This window comes from Octopus bimaculoides, chromosome 3, assembly GCF_046866305.1.
Source record: "Octopus bimaculoides isolate indiv1 chromosome 3, ASM4686630v1, whole genome shotgun sequence".
Lineage (NCBI taxonomy): Eukaryota > Metazoa > Mollusca > Cephalopoda > Octopoda > Octopodidae > Octopus > Octopus bimaculoides.
This window is the reverse complement of record NC_142930.1, coordinates 96,899,563-96,916,945: the sequence shown is the minus strand read 5'-3', so window position 1 is coordinate 96,916,945 and position 17,383 is coordinate 96,899,563. Positions and strand designations below refer to the sequence as shown.

The window sequence follows — 17,383 nt, the reverse complement described above, 5'->3', positions numbered from 1 at the left end:
CACACACACATACATATTTATGCTTGTAAGATTGGACCTTGGAAAAGGTAATAGTCATCAAGAATGTTTTCATTAATATGTGTGTTTGTGTTAGTAAAGGAAACATCTAAACTATTTTTTCATTAAAAGTACTAAACTTTCTTGAAAAAAAAAACCCAATTTTCTTTCTTCCAACCCTCTTTAAATATCTGCCCCCCACTCACTTTTTTGTATTTTTCATTGACAAAAATCTATGTAACTTTGTGATGTTTCATTGTTCTTCAGTATTAATTATTTCTACTTTGAAGTCTTCCCAATCAATATGCTTTCAATAAGACAACAAAGATAACAGAAATTGAAATAAAAATGAAAATGGAGCACCAAGTAGCATTTCTAAACAGTTTTGAAAAACAGTGAAATACAAACGAGGAATGAAATAATTAGCCTCAACACCCACCCACCAAAAACAAAACAAAACAAAAAAAAGTAAAAGAAAATGGGAAAGGGAAAAATTTATTAAAACAGACACCAAATTGATCCTGGAAAAGATTTCATAACAGAATAGGTGTTGTTGTTATTGGTGGTGGTGGCAATGGCAGCATTGTATTTTTTTCTGAAAGGGATAATTAAATCAAATTACCGTTTTTTAAAAAAGTTTTCTTGGTATTGTTGTAGTTGTTGTTGTTGTTGTTTGTTAGCTCCAGTTCAGCTGTGACATAACATGAACTTCTTCACAAAGGCATTTTCCCCATAACCATCCAGTAGCTCCTTCAAACGCTGCATATCTAAGAGGTCATTATCTAATGTGTGGTCCATAATCTATCCTTCACTTTTCTCAGTGGCAGAGTGTAGTTCAAGATAGATTTGGCTACTGTTTCTAGCATAACCACACAGAATCTTCTTCATTAGTTTATAGAGTTTTGTAATAGTCATAATAGCTATCCTCCTTCTCCTCCTCACTATTTTCATTGTTGTTGTTGCTGTTCTTGTTGTTCTTGTCTACTTTTCCTAGCTTTCATGTGTCAGATGGAATCCAATGAGACAATTCTCTACGGCTAGATGCCCTTCCTGTCACCAACCCTCACTGTTTCCAAGTAAGGTAATTTTTTTCCCCCCTGGCTGCACATGTTTTCACAGAAGATTGGAAATGAAGGACAACACTTCTATGATGGTGACACTTGTCAGGGCCAGGAGATGACAGAAGAGAGACAAATGAAAGCGAACCAGAATGGTATAAGTGACAAGGAGGAGAGGAAAACGTAAGAGGAGAGAGAAAGAGACAGAATGATAGCTAGCACTAAAGAGTGAGTTGTGTGTGTGATTGAGTATGTGTGCATATATCGTTTAAGAAACGTGAAAGAATAATCTTTACAAACCAGGGGAAAAAATTTACTGAGAGAAACAACTGAAACATTACTATATGTGATGTTGGAGAAAAATGAAAATTTTATCTTTATGGAGAGAGAGGGAGGAGAGGAAGAGAGAGAGAGAAATAACTACATAGTTTTGAAATGTGATAAAAAAATCAAACCAACTCTGCTTTCTGAAGTGTGTAAAGAATGGATTACAATGCATATATTACTGTGAAACTTTCAAATTAAAGAAACTATGGGAGAACCAGAACAATAATGAATTCAATGAGAAAAAAATTTAAGATGGAGAAATGGAAATAGAAATCAACCTTTTATAAAATGAAATGGGAATGCAATACTAAAAATCTTTACTATTGTCAACCATGAAATGCAAACCATTCTCAGTAGTAAATCAATTGGAAATGTCCTTTCTATTTTCACATTTCCACAGAAATTGAAGAATGTCAAAACAAGAAGAATAAGGACTTAAAAAAGGTGAAATGAAAGTGGAAAATAGTTCATAAGACATCAAATGAAAAAGAAAAAGTAATTCTTGGTGGAACAAAAATTTAAAAAATCTATTCATGAGACTAAGTTTCATGCATACAAAAATAATAAATAAAATGTCGAATTTAAGTTTTGAAAATTTGTAAAAACCCAAAATGTGAGAAGAAACCAACAACAATCAGCATACACACTCATCAAACAATGCTTGTAGATACTGCATTACATAACAGTAATTTGAACTGTAGAAATTAAGTTTCAATAAACAAAGTGGGGTATAAGACAAGGTAAGCAAATGAAAAACTATGAAAACTAAGATATTCCAAATTGAGATATTCCAAGTTTAACAATTGAACTAAAATAAATCTACCAGTCCACTTTCCAATATCATATAGAAAGTATTGCTACTCTCGTGATCTCAGTAAAAATGAATAAGCTTGACAAAGTGCAATACAGTTTAACAAGATGGTTGTTTTTTAACTATTAAGCTCATTATAGAGTTGAAAGAATTTTCAATATTTTTATTTACAATTTGTCTCATTTGCATGAAATTTCTATGCAAATCACAACTTCTATGAATTACCAAAAGTTCATAAAAAGTGAAATTATCACATATATGTACGAAAATGCAGCATTACAGTGAGATTCACAAATTTTATAATTTTAAGACTTTTATAGTTTCTGAGACATAAAAATAACAATAATTAATAAACTTATTGAATGCACTGCTCAGGTCTATGACAACTCATCAGGAAAAAGTAAAAGAGAGGACAGAAAGCAGCCACTCATGTAAATAAAGACAGCAATGATAGCCAATAACACATGTATATCACATAGGATAAAACCCCAAAAAGACAGAAGAGTGAATAGTAAAAAAGCCAAAAAGAGGAAAGAGCAGAAAGGTACATCAGAAGTAGCATCAGTAAATTTAAAGAAGCATGGAATATTTGAAGGAAACAGTATCTTGATAGCTAACAACTGATTCAGATGATTTATACCATACTTCAACGATTCAGAACTTGAAAAATATATTTTTAAAAGCTACGGGTGTTGTGCAGCTTTTTGATTTTACAAATGTCTTCACAGAGGGTAAATGTATTGAACTCAAAAAGGTGACCAAAGATGGACAATCTTGCAAGATTCTACCAAGTCATCTCCTAGACATCGAAGCACTGATGCCCCAAGACACAAAATAATCAAAATCTGGGACACCTTTCAGCAGACTGATATTCTGGACAAGATGGGGTTTCCAAACTGGAGATGCAGACTGTGCATATGATCATACCAAAACTGTATATAGCTTCAAATAGAAAGCCAGCAAGTAGATGAAAAAGGCTTTACTAAATGATGCTAAGACACCTTCAGCCTGTTTAATGATTTCAGAAATGCAATTCATCCAATGCAGATCATTGTTGACAAAAATGCTTAGGTCACATTCACTAGTTGATCTCTTGAAGTTGGTGTTGTGGAGAGAGTAAGTAAATTCCAGGTTTTTCCTCCCCAAATCTACAGTGATGTTCTTATCTACAATCAACTTAAATCATTAAAAGAGCAAGCTATTGCTGCATTATGTCCAGTCAGATTACAGGAAAGATCTATAGTGTATAGGATCTGTTCTCTTTTATCTAGGTTAATGTTGCCTGTGGATTTTAACAAAGTGTAGCAAGGATATGTTCACAGATTGCCTGTCTACCCTTAAATACTCAAATATTGACTCATATGTGTGTTTTCTACAAGTGATCACATGACCTGGTTATGTGATGGTCGAATCCTTCAGGCTTTATGCAAGCTATCATCCCATCATGTGACAGACCAGCTGAGTGCAGGCAAATTATGTCTATTCACTGGAACATATTATCAGCTTCAAAAAGAGGAATCCTTGTTGTTTTTCTTCAGCATGGCAGGAAAACATGGTCAAGTTCACATCTTGACAGAGAGGAAGTTTATTCTGCAGGTAGCTTCAGGTAGCCTTGATGTATTACATCTGTTCCTGTCTTCCAGCAGAAGCCATGTCACGTATTTGTTTTTCTGTTCTACACTGTATACATCATCAAGCACCAACTGCATGAGAAACCAATATGTATATTTTCTGACAGTCTCATTCATTTTGTACCAACATTTGCTGTACCTTCCATTAGGCATTGAAATAAAGAGTGACATTCAATTACAACTTTTGTACTCGTATTCCTTTTTGCTGTTATATCTGACTCCTCATTTGGAAACAGGAAATTATAATGTTACCAGGGTCAGAGCCATGCAACTTCAACCCCTAAAAAAGTAACATGCTTTAAGTTGGTATCTGTTTTGTTAACACACGCAACAAACAACAGGGGACCAAGAACATATTTCTGCAATATTCAAGACATCATTGCAGAATGTTGTCTTGCTATCACAAATGAAATAACATTTTACACTCAATCTCAAAACTTCACTCATTTGACACTACCAAACTTTATTGCAACAGACTTCCTAAATTAGAACCCAAAGTTAAAATAAATAAATTTTGGGCAAATAGATTTCCTAAATTGTTTAAAAACAAATTTTCTATAAAAAATCACATAAACCATGAATTTCATCAATTAAAGAAAACTTGATGTATGCATAGGGGTCACCAACAAATTTTGCAGCTAGAAAGATCTAAGTTGCTCAAATATATTATCTCTCTTTCATATTCGGTTTTTTGGAAAAAGATTCCACAACATAGAGAAATATTTTGTACAACTTTCAAATCATAAATTGAACTAGAAACAATTTCTGAATGATTTTTCAATGCAGTGAGCTAAAAGAGAAAAAAAAAAAATTTCATGTCATGCATTGATAATCCCTATATTAAAAAACAAATCATGTCTAAAAAGAAATACTTCCACTACATACGCCAAATACTAGCAAAAAAGAACCAAACAAACAAATAAACATATAAGCTCAGCTATTTAACAAGTTATATCTGATCTCTAAATCACATAATATAAAATGTAAAACAGAAAAAGGAAACGTTTTTATAATCTAACACAGAAATTAAATACCTTTACATATTTTTGTGATTAAGTTTCTAATGAGTAAATTGGTTATGGCTTTTAATTAATTTTCAATATAAAGATTTTTGGAGAAGTTTTCTAAAATATCTGTAATTATATGCATTGTATATTATGCTGAAATCTGAAATCTCAAGAATATCATTCATATTATAACTGGATTTTAATTTTAAAAAAAGCACTTTAAATGTGGGTGTTTTCAAGTGGATCGGTATTAACAAGGTTAATTTACAATCCATACTGTCTAGAAACAAGATCAATTGAATTAGAAATACATTAAAATATAGAAGGCCCTATAAGGAAGTATTGATCATCAAAAGCCTTAGAAAACTAATCATATAATCAGGAATGGTTAGGTGCAGGCATAGCCTTGTTGTTAAGAAGTTCACTTCATAACCACACGCATCTGGGTTTAGTCCCTTTGTGTGGTACCTTGGAGGTTTTCTATGATTGCACTTAGTCAACAGATGCCTTGTGAGTGAATTCAGTAGACAGAAAATGCATTAAGAATGTGTATGTGTGTGTGTGTGTTTATGCATAAATATACATATACATATATATATATATATATATATATATATATATATATATATATACACACACATACATATATATATATATATATATAATGTGTGTGTGTTTGTGAGTGTGTATAAAAAGAATGAAATAGATAGATTCTTTTGATATATTTAAGATACAAGTCTCATTTTAACTGACCATAAAACCTAACCTTATAATTCCATTTGTTGAATGTTAAGTATTTTAATAACAGAAATGACAAATTTTCTTTTGTAAAGTTAAATGATAATCCTGTGATATTTGAAGAAGGCTGAAACAAAACAAACAAGAAAAAGAACAGAACAATGAAGTCATCTTACTTCTGGAAGGTTATCGTTATACAGAAGTTCATCTAATGTCCGGAAAGTTATACTTCTTTCGACTTTCTCAGCTCGAAAGTGCTTCTGTCGCTTCCTTCGTTGCATTCTGGGTGATCCACATCCATCTGCAGAAATATCTGTATCAGAATCTGAGTCTGAGCTGCCTTCCGTGCTGTGAATTTGGCCAAGGTCATCTTCTGCAATTAAGTTGAAATGTATATATTTAACTCGTTATATCTATTATTTCCATTTTGGCCAGGCTGTTCACCAATAATATTTCAATATTTCAAAATAAAAATGTTACGAGATTTATTCTTGATATATAATAGATACACACACACACACAAACACACATGCGCGCGTGCACACACACACACACACACGTGCGCGTTCACACACACAAACATGCATATACAGTAGCTGAAATACCTGGCATTGTCCAAGTTGAAGAGTCACAGAATTAATGATAACATCAGAAAGTAATTTAACTTATAGTAAATTTTTTGAAAAAACACTCAGTGCACTCAGAACTATGTACAATACTAGAACTACTTTTTAAATATCTTTACAGAATTTTTCTTTTTCAGATATCCATGTTTTAAATATGTGCAATTTCAATTCTGCAAAATATTGTACACAAATGCAAACCTTTTCAGTCTTCTAATTTCTGATTAAATGTAACCTTAACCCTAACCTGAAACCCTAATACTAAGTTCTAACAATAAACCCTTCCCTTAAACCCTACTCTAAACTTAACCCTGAAATCTAAACTAATACTGAATTTTAACCCTAATCTATTTTTTGTATAAAAGTGCATTTTCTTATGTTTAAAGCGTATACTTGCAGAAAAAAAAATAATTGAAAATGAAAAAGTAACTGCCAGGTTTTAGAACAAGTATTAAAATGCCTCATTTGTACACTTTACTTTGGTTTGGTTGCTTTGATTGGATTTCCTACCTAATACCAACCACATTACAGAGTGTACTGGAACAGTTTATCTTGTCACCAACACCAGAGAATGTTCTTATGGCTTTGACAAGTCCAAAGTGTCCACACAATATTAGAATGTTTCTGATCATTCACAAACTACTAGGTGCATTCTTCAATGGCACCAGCAAGAGAGCGGTTGTCATGTCATTGACATGACAACATTCTCTGACATGACAACATTCTCTGACATGACAAACATTCTCTGAACTTTGCAGTATCTCTGGTCATTCACTGATCATCTTACAGAGTACTCTACATATATTATTACTAATCCAGTAAAATTTCAAATGAAAGTTTTGCATCTCTGAAGATTTAACAATGAAATTTAATTTTACATTTTACATTACACTAGATAAACCTTTCTATGTTAATGAAATGCATGGAAAATATTGTAACTAAATATTTTATAAACAAGCTCTCCTGTTATGTTTTGTTTTACGCACATGCATACAAACACACAAGACAAACATGCATGTATCAACACCTACCTCCACATTCTCCTCCCAAATACTTCCTCTTAGTAGTGGGAGTTTTTCCCCTTTCCCTGTTCTTTTTTGGTCTTGCAAGTTACAATGGCAACCTAACTAGTGTTGGTAGCACAAAAAAAAAAAAACACCCAGTAAGTGGTTGGTGTTAGGAAGGGCATCCAACCAAAGAAACCATGCAAAAGATGATACTGGAGCTCAATGTGGCCTTGCAGCCTGCAGGTTCCTGTAGAATTGTTGAACCCATGCCAGCATGGAAAGGAGACGCTAAATAAAGATGATATATTCATACATGGAAAGAGTATGGTTGAATAGGTAAAACGTTTGTTTTACAATCCTGGGTTTGATGCAGATGTGTCTTTTACTATAATCATGCATTGAAGCAAACCTTATACATAAATGAAAACTGTATAGAAGCCTATCAGATGAACTGTACATGTAATTCAAAGGTCCAGCCTTGTCACACACTGTGTCACATCTACTTGAAGATTACGTTAAGGGTACATAAATCTGTGGAATACTCAACCACTGGTGCACTAGTTCATTATTAAGCACGTAGTCCAGTTGCTTGAAAAACCAAATAATCATTGGTGAAACTGATGAAGATCCAGTCATTTTGCTTCAAGAACATCCACTCACCACCCATATATATATATATATATATATATATATATATATATATATATATATATATATATATATATATATATGTATGTATATATATATAAATTGATTTTAATTGAGTTTTTACCTGTAATTTTGGATTTTGTCCCTAATGCTCCGCTGGATGTGTAATGTAAATGTGCATACCCGTCAGAGTGTAAGTATCTTGAGAGAAAAGCTGAACATAAGAAGCGTCAGTAGTGGTGTGCAAGAGAGACGATTGCGCTGGTTTGGACATGTGGTGAGAATGAATGAGGATAGCTGCGTGAAAAAATGCCACTCCCTAACAGTTGAGGGAACCCGTGGAAGAGGTAGGCCCAGGAAGACCTGGGCTGAGGTGGTGAGGCAAGACCTTCGAACATTGGGCCTCACCGAGGCGATGACTACTGACCGAGACCTTTGGAAATGTGCTGTGCGTGAGAAGACCCGGCAAGCCAAGTGAGATCGTTGCCAGTGCCCCTGGACTGGCTCTTGTGCGGGTGGCACATAAAAGACACCATTTCGAGCGTGGCCGTTTTCGTGCGGGTGACACGTAAAAGCACCCACTACACTCTCTGAGTGGTTGGCGTTAGGAAGGGCATCCAGCTGTAGAAACTCTGCCAAATTAGATTGGAGCCTGGTGTAGCCATCCGGTTGCACCAGTCCTCAGTCAAATCGTCCAACCCATGCTAGCATGGAAAGCGGACGTTAAACGATGATGATGATGATGATATATATACATACATACACATACACACACACACATACATGCATAGAGAAAGAGAGAGGCAAGGAGAGAGTGAGTAATACTGGTTTCAAATTTTGGCACAAGGCCAGCAATTTTGGGGAAAGTGGGTTAGTCAATTACATCAACCCCTTTACTTGACTGGTACTTATTTTATCAACCTTCAAAGGATGAAAGACAAAGTTGACCTAGGCAGAATTTGAACTCAGAATGTAAAAATGGGACAAAATGCCACTAAGCATCCTTGCCAGGCATGCAATTGATTCTGCCAGCTCACCACCAAAATAAAGAGAGGGAATAATAACTATTAATTCATAACATATTTCTGTTATTATCTTTCACTGTTTTATATCTATTTCCTCTTTTATTATATTAGCTGGATGGTGTATTTGTTGGAAGAATTGCTTTTGCAAGTGAATGGCATTCCTACTGCTAATCACTCAACTATGAAATAGGTAGTGAAAACTATTGTTTTCTGGGTTCTTGCTTTTCTTTTCTTTTTTTTTTTTTAATGGCTGGTTGGTTATCTCAGGTAAACTGAAATAAATTGAGTTATGCCAACTTGCCCAGTGTCACGATTTTACAACAGTAAAAAAGGTTTGAACTCATGAACATGTGGTCAGTAGTCCAGTACATTAACTGCATAGCCTTTGCACTTCTTAAGTAAATTGAAAACAACATTATTGAAAATAGAATCATGTTGAAAATAAAATTACTGAAGCAATAGCAGAAGATAAAATATTTGACAAATTTTTTTCCCCATATTTTGTAACTGATTCTTATTTGCTCTCTCTCTCTCTCTCTCTCTCTCTCTCTCTCTCTTTTCTCTCACCCACTCACTTCTGCTCCAAAATATTCAGTTCTTTTAATATTTTTATTTGAACTTATAAATTCAACTTTTTACTGAATGCCACGCTGAGCAGCATGTTCTGCAGATAACTGCACATGTTGGAGATGACTAAGATAACAACAGACAAGATCTCGTATACTCCAGAGCTATATTACTTCAAAGCTTCCTACCTGTCTCTGCTTCTTTTTTAACAGTTCATCTTCAAATGAATGCATTAAAACTTACTCACCTGCACTTAACCAAACAGTCTGGGAGACATTTTAAAAACTACAGGGCTGTTTTTTTCTTCTTTAAATTATATAACACACACACAGTTTATACTAAGCTGTTACTCTGAGTTTTCCATCTCTGTTTTTCATTGTGAAATTATTCAGAATAGACTTAAACAAATGAATGAACTCTAGCACATGTATTAAAAACCGTTTTTTTACTTTCTTGTAAGTAACGGAAAATAACCACAGACACACAAACATTGTGTGTGTGATCTGCTTCCACTTCTTCCTCTACCTCATCCTCATCATCATTATTATCATCATTTTTACACCTGCTTTTAGTGGTGTACTCTCTTTACTCTTTTACTTGTTTCAGTCATTTGACTGCGGCTATGCTGGAGCACCGCCTTTAGTCGAACAAATCGACCCCAGGACTTATTCTTTGTAAGCCTAGTACTTATTTTATTGGTCTCTTTTGCCGAACCGCTAAGTTACGGGGACGTAAACACACCAGCATCGGTTGTCAAGCGATGGTGGGGGACAAACACACACACACACATATATATATATATATATATATATATATATATATATATATATATATATATATACATATATACGACGGGCTTCTTTCAGTTTCCGTCTACCAAATCCACTCACAAGGCTTTGGTCAGCCCGAGGCTATAGTAGAAGACACTTGCCCAAGGTGCCACGCAGTGGGACTGAACCCGGAACCATGTGGTTGGTAAGCAAGCTACTTACCACACAGCCACTCCTGTGCCTATAGAAAGAAAATTTAGATTTTAAGTAAATAGATAAATAAAGAATAAAATAAAATCACAGTAAAAATTCTTCTTTATTTGGAATTACTTACTTTGGAATGTTTTGATTTTGGGATCAAAAATGACAAAATCAGGCCTTAGTTTACTGGTGCGTTTTCCTTTGAGCAAAGGGACTAAACCTCCAAGGTACTCCAGATACAATGTGTAGTGACCTCCAGATGTCTCCTCTCCATGCCGAAGCATTGTGCAGTATAAACGCTCATTCCCGGGGGGTGGAATACTCACAAACTCCCGGAGCTTGAATGGATCTGGAATGTAACTCTTTAAAAACAAAATACATAAAATACAACAAATTAATAAATTAATTAAATTAAGAAAAAAAAATAACAAATATCTTAAATATAGGTACAAGGCCAGCAATGTTGAGGGAAGGGAGTTAGTTGGTACCAATGACTCTAGCATTTGGATGGTAGTTTAATTCATTGATCTCAGCAAATCTGAACTCAGAATGTAAAGGACTGGAACATACACTGCAAAGTATTTTTTCCATTGTTCTAACAATTCTGCTAGCTGATGATTTCTAATTTAAGCACAATGTCAGAACTTTTAAAGAGCGAACTGTTGACTAAATCTTTTTCATGAAAGACACATTAAGCAGTGTGGTCATCCCTGATTGACAAAAAGACAGGAAGATCATGGCTGAGTTGCCGTAAATCATATAACAGTTCAATCAGACCTAACTTAGCAATGAATAACGACAATAACAATCTATGGCATATTTTCATTCAGCTTCCTGATTGTATTTTTTCTGATATGTAGCCATCTCTCTTCAATATGTCAGCTGATACCTTTCATGAGTGGAGGCGCAATGGCCCAGTGGTTAGGGCAGCGGACTCGCCATCATAGGATCGCAGTTTCGATTCCCAGACCAGGCGTTGTGAGTGTTTATTGAGCGATAACACCTAAAGCTCCACGAGGCTCCGGCAGGGGATGGTGGCGAACCCTGCTGTACTCTCTCATCACAACTTTCTCTCACTCTTACTTCCTGTTTCTGTTGTGCCTGTAATTCAAAGGATCAGCCTTGTCACACTGTGTCACACTGAATATCCCTGAGAACTACGTTAAGGGTACACGTGTCTGTGGAGTGCTCAGCCACTTGCACGTTAATTTCACGAGCAGGCTGTTCCGTTGATTAGATCAACTGGAACCCTTGACGTCGTAAGCGACGGAATGTCAACAACCTTTCATGATCAGTCACTTTCTAAATGTCTTGTATTAAACATTTCTTGAAAGTTTACTGTAAACCCATTACAGAATATATTTGATTTTCCAATTGCTGAAGATCCTCTGCATACATTGGTCATGTGTATCTATGTGTATTTTATTTTTTTTAGTCAAGAAGGAAAGCAGTGTTCATGACCTGTTACAGGGCCTCTGAGAATGGTATGAGGGAGGGAGGAAGGAAATTATCTGCAAACTGGAGATTTGGTTTAAGTGCTTACAGCAGAGTGCATGCTATTGAAGGTACCCCTGATTTTCCATTTTATGGTGGTGGTGTTAAAAAAGGGAGACTGATGAAGTTTACAACTCATATTAATTCAAATATATCATACAAAATCATATATATGTTTATGTGTATATATCTACATGCACAAATGCTATATATATTCTTGTAAAATAATATATGCTCATGAATAATGTACTGATCTAATAACAAAATTCAGACAACAAAATTCCAGGAAAAAAATCTCTTATGTGACTTTTCTTTAATATCACAATGTATAGAATAAAGGAGAGTTTAGTCAAATAATTGTTGTATAAAATACATTGGAAAAGTTCACACATCTTAAGCAAAAATGAAAAATAAATTTGAAAGTGACCTTTGAACTTTACCAGAGCAGGTTGTAAATATCCACTTTCAGTAAAGTCAATATAGTGGAAATTACACAAAACTTACAGAAAACTGTTGCATTTTCTAACTTGGAGTTAAAACAATTAAGATAATCTGGATACTTAATTCAGATAAATTCAAAATGCTTGACTATTAAGTACTGTTAATTGAAATAGATTAATATCAGGTAGTATCCAACGTGTGTTACTAAGCTACTCTGTTAGTGTTAATAATTGGAGATATATAATACAAGAAAAGATGCAAGTGTACTAAAACACATATGCTAACTGGGAAGATAGGTTTTGTATGTGGCAGATGCTCAGGAGCAATAAACACTGGAAATGTGCAGAGAACAAGTTTCTTTCACATTCCAGGGAGAAAACTAGAAGTAGTTGACAGCTTCTGTTACCTAGGTGACCAAGTCAGTAGTTGGGGTGGATGCTCTGAAAGTGTAGCTGCTAGAATAAGAATAGCCTGGGCAAAGTTCAGAGAGCTCCTACCTCTGCTGGTGACAAAGGGCTTCTCGCACAGAGTAAAAGGTAGACTGTATGACGCATGTGTACGAACAGCCATGCTACATGGCAGTGAAACATGGGTTGTGACTGCTGAGGACATGCGTAAGCTTGCAAGGAAGGAAGCCAGTATGCTCTACTGGATGTGTAATGTCAATGTGCATACTCGACAGAGTGCAAGTGCCATGAGAGAAAAGTAGTATCTAAGAAGCATCAGAAGTAGTGTGCAAGAGAGACAGCTGTGCTGGTATGGTCATGTGGTGTGAATGGATGAGGACAGCTGTGTGAAAAAGTGTCACACTCTAGTGGTTGAGGGAATCTGAAAGAGGTAGACTCAAGAAGACCTGAGATGAGGTGGTGAAGCACGACTTTTGAAAACTAGGCCTCACCAAGACAATGACTTGTGAGAGAAAGATCTTTGGAAATATGCTGTGCTTGAGAAGACTCGGCAAGCCAAGTGAGACCATAACCCATGGCCTATGCCAACGGTGTAACCAGCCTACTTATGCGTACCTTTCTTTCGTTTGACACTAAACTTTGCTTGCGAGTTGACATATTTAATCCTTTATATTGAACACTCAATATTTCATCCATTCAATAAGACATATTCCATATATTCAATAAGACATTCAATACTTTATTTCATAGTACCATCCATTTTTATTTTATATTATATAGTGTATATTATATTATATATTGTATATTCCATATTCTATATCCCACATTGGTTTTGCAGGAATATAAATAAAACATAAAAAACAGACAGTGTTGGAACTCTTTTAAACAAAATAATATATTCCTCTATACACAATCATACAAAACCCCCTTTTTTTGTATTTATTTTTACTCACATATATATATATATATATATATATATATATATTATTGCTGTAGTTTCAGCTCAGAGCTGCGACCATGCTGATGCACAGCCGTTTGGCTACACTGTTATCACTGAGATCCTCTTCCATTATGTGGTACTTGGTGAAGAATGGAGTTTGATGTAGCTACCCTCATTTGTACCTCTTGCTGTGAGGTAGTTTCATCTGGGAAATGGTCCAGCTTTGATTTAAAAACGCCTACATCTACTTTGTGCAGGTTCCTCAGGCTCTTTGGGAGAATATTAAAAAGCTGTGGGCCCCTGATACCCAGGCTGTTGCAATAACTAGTTCTGAAGCGTGATGGCATTGCTGGGATCTTTGGCACTATGCAGTGTTGTCCTGTACTGGCATTGGTGTAGCTTTCAATGCGGCACAATTCCTACCAGGACCTTCCAGATGTATATTACTGCATACCTCTCTCACCTTCTCTCCAAGGAGTAGAGTCTTAGCTGTTTCAGCCTTTCCCAGTAGCTGAGCAGTTACAAAGAAACGATCTTTGTGAATCTTCTCTGGATTGCTTCATGGTTCGCTGTTAATTTCACACTCGTGGATTACCATAGCTGTGAGCAGTAATCCAGGCGGCTGAGGAAGAATGTCCTCCAGAGGACCATCATGGTTTCCTTATCTCTGGTTCTGAATGTTCTCAGGATCCATCCAGCCAGTCGTCTGCACTTTGTCACCATCCTGGTAATGTGCATTTGGAAAGAAGTATCATCACTCATGTCGATACCCAGGTCGCTCACTGATTTAGGCTCTGGGATTGAAATTCCCTGTGGACCAGTGTATCTGCAAGTTTCATATTCAGTTTCGAACATAGGTAGTGCAGGGCTTGGAATTTTTCAGCATTAAACTGCATATTATTATCCTCAGCCCATCTGTAAATTGAGCCCAACTCCTGCTGCAGATGTGCAACATCACTGGGGTTCTGTATATGAACATATATATATGAATATATATATATATATATATATATATATATATATATATATATATATATATATATCATCATCATCATCATCGTTTAACGTCCGCTTTCCATGCTAGCATGGGTTGGACGATTTGACTGAGGACTGGTGAAACCGGATGGCAACACCAGGCTCCAGTCTGATTTGGCAGAGTTTCTACAGCTGGATGCCCTTCCTAACGCCAACCACTCAGAGAGTGTAGTGGGTGCTTTTACGTGTCACCCGCACGAAAACGGCCACGCTCGAAATGGTGTCTTTTATGTGCCACCCGCACAAGCCAGTCCAGGGGCACTGGCAACGATCTCGCTCGAAAATCCTACAGGAGCCAGTCAGGCGGTACTGGCAACGGCCACGCTCAAAATGGTGCATCTCATGTGCCACCCGCACAAGAACCAGTCCAGGGGCACTGGCAACGATCTTACTTGGCTTGCCGGGTCTTCTCACGCACAGCCCATTTCCAAAGGTCTCGGTCCGTAGTCATCGCCTCGGTGAGGCCCAATGTACGAAGGTCTTGCCTCACCACCTCAGCCCAGGTCTTCCTGGGCCTACCTCTTCCACGGGTTCCCTCAACTGTTAGGGTGTGGCACTTTTTCACGCAGCTATCCTCCTCCATTCTCACCACATGTCCATACCAGCGCAATCGTCTCTCTTGCACGCCACAACTGATGCTTCTAATGTTCAGCTTTTCTCTCAAGATACTTATACTCTGACGGGTATTCACATTGACATTACACATCCAACGGAGCATACTGGCTTCATTCCTTGCGAGCTTACGTATGTCCTCAGCAGTTACAGCCCATGTTTCACTGCCATGTAGCATGGCTGTTCGTACGCATGCGTCATACAGTCTGCCTTTTACTCTGAGTGAGAGTCCCTTTGTCGCCAGCAGGGGTAAGAGCTCTCTAAACTTTGCCCAGGCTATTCTTATTCTAGCAGCTACACTTTCAGCGCACCCACCCCCACTACTAACTTGGTCGCCCAGATAGCGGAAGCTATCGACTACCTCTAGTTTTTCACCCTGGAATGAGATAGAAGTTGTTTCCTGTTTGTTTGCAGTCTTTATTGCACCTGAACATCTGCCACAAACAAAAACTAACTTGCTAGTTAACCTGCCTTTGATGTTGCTGCACCTCTTATGTGTCCATAGCTTGCACCGGGTACATCTTATAGAGTTACTACCTACTCCTTTTCTACATACTGAGCAGGGCCATCTACCTGAAGGGGTTTGTGTTTTATCTACCTTCCTACTTATTAGGATTTTGGTTTTAGCTAGGTTGACTCTAAGGCCCTTCAATTCTAGACCTTGCTTCCACACCTGAAACTTCTCCTCTAGTTCTGATAGTGACTCCGCAATTAGGGCAAGGTCATCAGCATAGAGGAGCTCCCAGGGGCAACCTGTCTTGAACTCCTCTGTGATTGCCTGGAGGACTATGGTAAATAATAGGGGGCTGAGGACGGAACCTTGGTGGACCCCTACCTCTACCCGGAATTCATTGCTGTACTCATTTCCAACCCTCACCTTACTGGCAGCATCTCTGTACATGGCTCAATATAAATAAATAAATAAATAAATAAATATATATATATATATATATATATATATATATATGAATATAAATATATATATATATATATATATATGAATATAAATATATATATATATATATATATATATATATATGAATATATATATATATATATATATATATATATATATGAATATATATATATATATATATATATATATATATATATATATATATGAATATATATATATATATATATATATATATATATATATATATATATATATATGAATATATATATATATATATATATATATATATATATATATATATACACATATATATGAATATAAATATATATATATATACAATAAAACCTTGGGAGAGGCATTATGCCGATAATAAACACACGCACTGGTTCAGTCCTTTATTAATTTATATAGTTTTTTGTTAAATTATTTCATTGCACTCTTGCAATCTCTTCAGTAACTTGTCTCTCCACTTCCATTTATTTTGAATATATGACCTGGCGTTGTTTTGGCGTTGTTTTGGCGTTGTTTCGAAACTGTTTGGTATGAGCATGTGAGTGTGTGCAAGCTCGTATGTGTGCACGCTCATATGTGTGCACGCACTTATGTGTTCGTGCTCATATGTAAGTATGTGCGTCCATATGTGTGTTTGTAACAATTTCGTTTATATCAGATCAGATAGAGACTTTTTAATTAATTTATTTACGTTCATATTCCGCATCATATGTGTGAACAACACATGCAACCATGGGCAATTGTAAGGCCCTCATCTACGTGTATTTGGTGTTTAAAATTGGTTGCGTTTCAGTTATGAGGACCAACTCTTGTATTTGTCGCAACGATGCGTCACCGGGGTGTCTAGACAGGATTTCTATGCTAATTCTGTCCAGTACACCACCATGTTGTTCTTTGGCATGCTGGTAGAGCACCGAGGTTTGTTTTTGATTATTATAGTCCCTCCAATGTTCGTTTACACGCTCAGCCAAACTTCTTGCCGTCTCACCTATGTATGTCGTGTTTCTGTTTTTACACTCACCATCCATACAGCTTATTTTGTAGACTACATTTCTGGCTTTGCAGTTGGCACCAGGACTATTTTTGCACACAATGCAACTCTCCTCAACACACCTT

At 36.1% G+C, this 17,383-nt stretch overlaps 1 protein-coding gene across 4 annotated transcripts in view; it reads right to left on the bottom strand.

The window, feature by feature from the left end:
- Window positions 1–17,383, bottom strand: part of LOC106875473 (tubby-related protein 4) — a 680,107-nt gene that overhangs the window by 112,284 nt on the left and 550,440 nt on the right. For all 4 annotated transcript variants that reach the window (XM_014923630.3, XM_014923632.3, XM_014923631.3 and 1 more), the window contains 2 exons: window positions 10,544–10,772; window positions 5,746–5,942 (listed from right to left, as the gene is read on the bottom strand). In XM_014923630.3, coding sequence (XP_014779116.1) covers window positions 5,746–5,942; window positions 10,544–10,772 — 426 coding nt within the window. The remainder of the gene's footprint in view (window positions 1–5,745; window positions 5,943–10,543; window positions 10,773–17,383) is intronic.